This window comes from Propithecus coquereli, unplaced genomic scaffold (genome assembly GCF_000956105.1).
Source record: "Propithecus coquereli isolate 6110/MARCELLA unplaced genomic scaffold, Pcoq_1.0 Scaffold292, whole genome shotgun sequence".
Taxonomy (NCBI): domain Eukaryota; kingdom Metazoa; phylum Chordata; class Mammalia; order Primates; family Indriidae; genus Propithecus; species Propithecus coquereli.
In genome coordinates, this window is record NW_012148530.1 from 749,028 (window position 1) to 752,712 (window position 3,685).

At 36.1% G+C, this 3,685-nt stretch overlaps 1 protein-coding gene across 1 annotated transcript in view; it reads right to left on the minus strand.

The window, feature by feature from the left end:
* Window positions 1-2,880: 2,880 nt before the first annotated feature.
* Window positions 2,881-3,685, minus strand: part of BMP5 (bone morphogenetic protein 5) — a 128,329-nt gene continuing 127,524 nt past the window's right edge. Inside the window, exon 6 of the mRNA XM_012648706.1 lies at window positions 2,881-3,048. Within this exon, the coding sequence (XP_012504160.1) occupies window positions 2,881-3,048 (168 nt within the window). The remainder of the gene's footprint in view (window positions 3,049-3,685) is intronic.

A 3,685-nucleotide genomic window follows, 5' to 3' on the forward strand; every position in this document is an offset into this window, starting at 1 on the left:
AGGATAATTAAACAATAAACCATAAACATGCCACCTCTTAATTTTCCATGGTAAAGGAAGCATAAAAATCATCATAAAATAAAATCCAGATATAATCCAATCCTTGCTTTAAAGCAATGATTTCAACTCTTCTCTATAGAATTTTTTACCAGATTGGCTGGAGTTCAATATCCTTTTACTTTCTTGCTCCCTTGCCCACTCCTTAGACAAGTGCCAAAAAGCAGGCTACACTAAATCAGAAGCAAAGGGCCTAGATATTTTATAAATTCAATATCCATCTCCCCAAAAGTCTAGAAAGGTGGCTGTCTATGAAAAGTGAAATGCTTAAGTTAAGGGGCATTTTGATCAGACTGCCAGTCTGCTTATGATTTGCAATAATCGAGCAAGGAGCCGGCATACAGTTCCCCCCTTTTCTACACACTTACTCTGGCCCTTCCCCCAAAGGAGTTTATGGGAAGTCCTATTGATGAGTCTTACGGGATCCACAAAAAGTAAATACAGCCTCTTAGAGTTTTGGCTGTACAACGTCCTGGCTGAAATGATATAGGGGCCCTGCATGTGGACAGAAACAGCAGGAAAAATGAGGTGATCTGACATGAACTTGAAATTTCCTAAGACCTCACAAAAGTAAAAGTTGGATAGTTTCTACAAATTTCACATGCAGCTTGTGTCCCTCATCAGTTTTATCTTCCATAACCCGCACATACATGATTGATAACCCCCTGTTTTAATGGCCTTGGCAGCCTTACAAAAAATGGATTGTTCTTGAATGGTTTCTCGAATATATTAGTCACAAACATGCTTTCTTTTAACAACAAACATGCCTGTCTTCTTGTTTCATGTCCTTTGCAGAACAAACGTAGAGCATGCATAATGCCAGGAAAAAAAAATCAAGCTTCCCATGCATGCTCCAGTTTTGTAATGACTTATGTCCTACATCCCAGGGCGGAGATGCAGAGCAGCGTTTTGTTCCAAGTTTATGCTAGATTTTTTTTAAATGTTTGTTTTTTGACACTGCCTGCTAGTCTACGGTCATAAGAGCTGGCGACATGTAATTATATATTTATAAGAAAAAAAGAGAAAGAAAAGTGAGAGAGGGGGAGTATTTGAAAAAAGGTATTTTTCAATAAGTAAGCATTGCATAGCCTGAGGGATCCTTTGATACATTAGATACATATCTAGGAAAGCAAAAGTCTGCTTTCTTCATCACTGAAATGACCAGAAAAAGAGGCAAAGAACTTTGTGAGAAACTAAGTGGCATTATTCTGTAAGCTAATAGAAGCTGTTCCTCTGTGATCCTACAGAAAGACAGTGATTATGAAGAGCCCTTCTATGGATGAAACCGCACCATTCCTCTCTATCTGATAAGCTTTCATGGCAACATGACTTCTCATAGACAAGAAGGAAAGCTAAACTTCTTAGAGATTCTTTTTTCTGCTGGAAGTTTAACTATAACCCATCCTTGCGGAGCCTATCTACTTCTCATCCCCACAGAAATGCTATCCCATATCAAGAAATGCTTATATTTTCAGATAACAAAGGTAAAGGAATATCAGACCTTAAAATCCCCTTAGGAATTTATTGCACATCTGGTATGTGGCAGTGAAGTAGCTAATCTCATTGGCTAAGGACCAATAAAAAGAACATTTATAAATGACTACCTATCAAAATGCATATTTGTCTCTCTCTCTCTACCTCAAGGTTATTTCGAAAGTCTTTAATAACGTCCGTGCTATCATTGCCATAGCTGCGCCTTTTTGGTTTCTAGCTATTCTGTAGTATCTTGTGAAGTAAATAAAGGTGCCAGTAAAACACCAAGTCGTTCAAGTATTTGATCTGTTAGTTTATATATATCATTTCTTATTCAGAAGGCAAGTAGGATACTCCTTCCATCAGCTATAAATTTTAAATTGTGGGGAAAAAACCCAAACTCCTGGAGAGTCAAGTCCTCACAAACTCTAAGAGTAATTCTTTTTTTTTCCTAAACAAGCTCACCCATAAAGATGGTTTTTTCCCATATCTACTGCTCTCTTACTGTGAGCCACCAAACAACTATCCTTCCATTATTAAGTTTTGATTCTAAAGTGATGTATTCTCTCCCTGTCCTCCTAAATACGAAAAGTTAACATTTTCGTATTAATCCAAACATTAATTTGGAATTACGCCACATAGTCTGGCCTACCTTCTAGGAGCCTCTCGTTGAGTCTTCCAGAGATTGTCCCTCTGCCACACCAATAAGTCACGACACAAGGTATACCAGACTCCCAAGAGCTTTCACAAGCTCGTTAGATACAGCACAACCAGTTAGAGACCATCAAGTCAACGGTTCACTATCTTGTTCATAAAAATAAGCTTAGGTTATTATATATTTAACCACTGCTAAATTTCTGGGAATGTGGAAGGGAAGTAAGGAAGGATGATTTCCACTTTAAAGATTGCAGGAAGAAAAGAAGAAGGGGTCGGGGAGAACAATAGTCAAGAAATAGAAACTTGTATACTACATTGAAGAACTTTTATAAAATCAAAGGATGTTTTGGAACATTCTTAAAGAATTAGAGTAAAAGCTGTCAGACAAAGTTCTGTACAGCTATTCTTCAATGTTTTTGCAAGGATTACTAATGAATTGCTGGGTTAGAAACTGCCCCTGGGAACTTGTGTGCTTAGTCATGTGCAGAGAAGAAATCACTTCAGAATGACCGTTTCATGTGATTACTCCAATTTTCCTAGCTGAATCCCTCCCCATTCTAGAATCAGGATTACTCTTTAAATCAGCCTGAATTTCCTGACCACACCCATAATTGTTACTTGAGCTCTAAAAAGTTAACAAAGGAGTTTGAGAAGAGAAAATAATGCACTGATAATTGTAATAGATGCTTTCCTTTAAAACAACTTTATATCGTGCTTGCAATATAAGCCATTTTCAAAAACAAAGTATACCAGAGTCTGAACTATGGCATGGTTGGTGGCATTCATATGGGCGTTAAGTGGAAAAGAACATTCTCCATCACAATAAAATGCAGCATATCCTTCTGGTGCTATAATCCAGTCCTAAAATGCACACAAAACAAAAAAAATCATCAAAAAAAATAATTCTTAAAGAATATTCAAATACATTTCATCTGAAAACGTTTACATTTTTGGTCTAACAATTATTCTAATAGGGATAGCCACCCCCACACCCTTTAATTTAATTTCAAGTTGAAGTTTACAACAAAAGTATAAATATTTTCACAAGATATTGTCCTCTCTGATTTCTCCCAAGAGGTTACTATGTAAGATATTCATAGTACATATTAATCATGTATGCATGAATAAAACCATAATCATGAAATAGCATTTGAAATAATGTTTAAACAGGAAATGATGAACTCTGGAAAGTTCAAGTGAACCAGAAAGGAAAAGGAGAATAAACTTAATTGAGATAATTCTCATTACTTCTTAATAACTCATTCCTGGTTTTAGAAGTCTGACAACCTCCGAAAGCCTTCATATTTGTTCCATGTGCTGTTTTTCTTTCCATTCATGCATTAACTTTATAGTCTATTTGGAAGAAATGAATTGGAGCAAATGCCTAAAAACTGTACATGAAAAATTTTAGGAAGCTAAAAAATTGATACATGGAATTGTTGCCTTGATTTTTTCCCCCCAGAGAAATAAAACTTGGTACAAATCTAAGAAATTATTG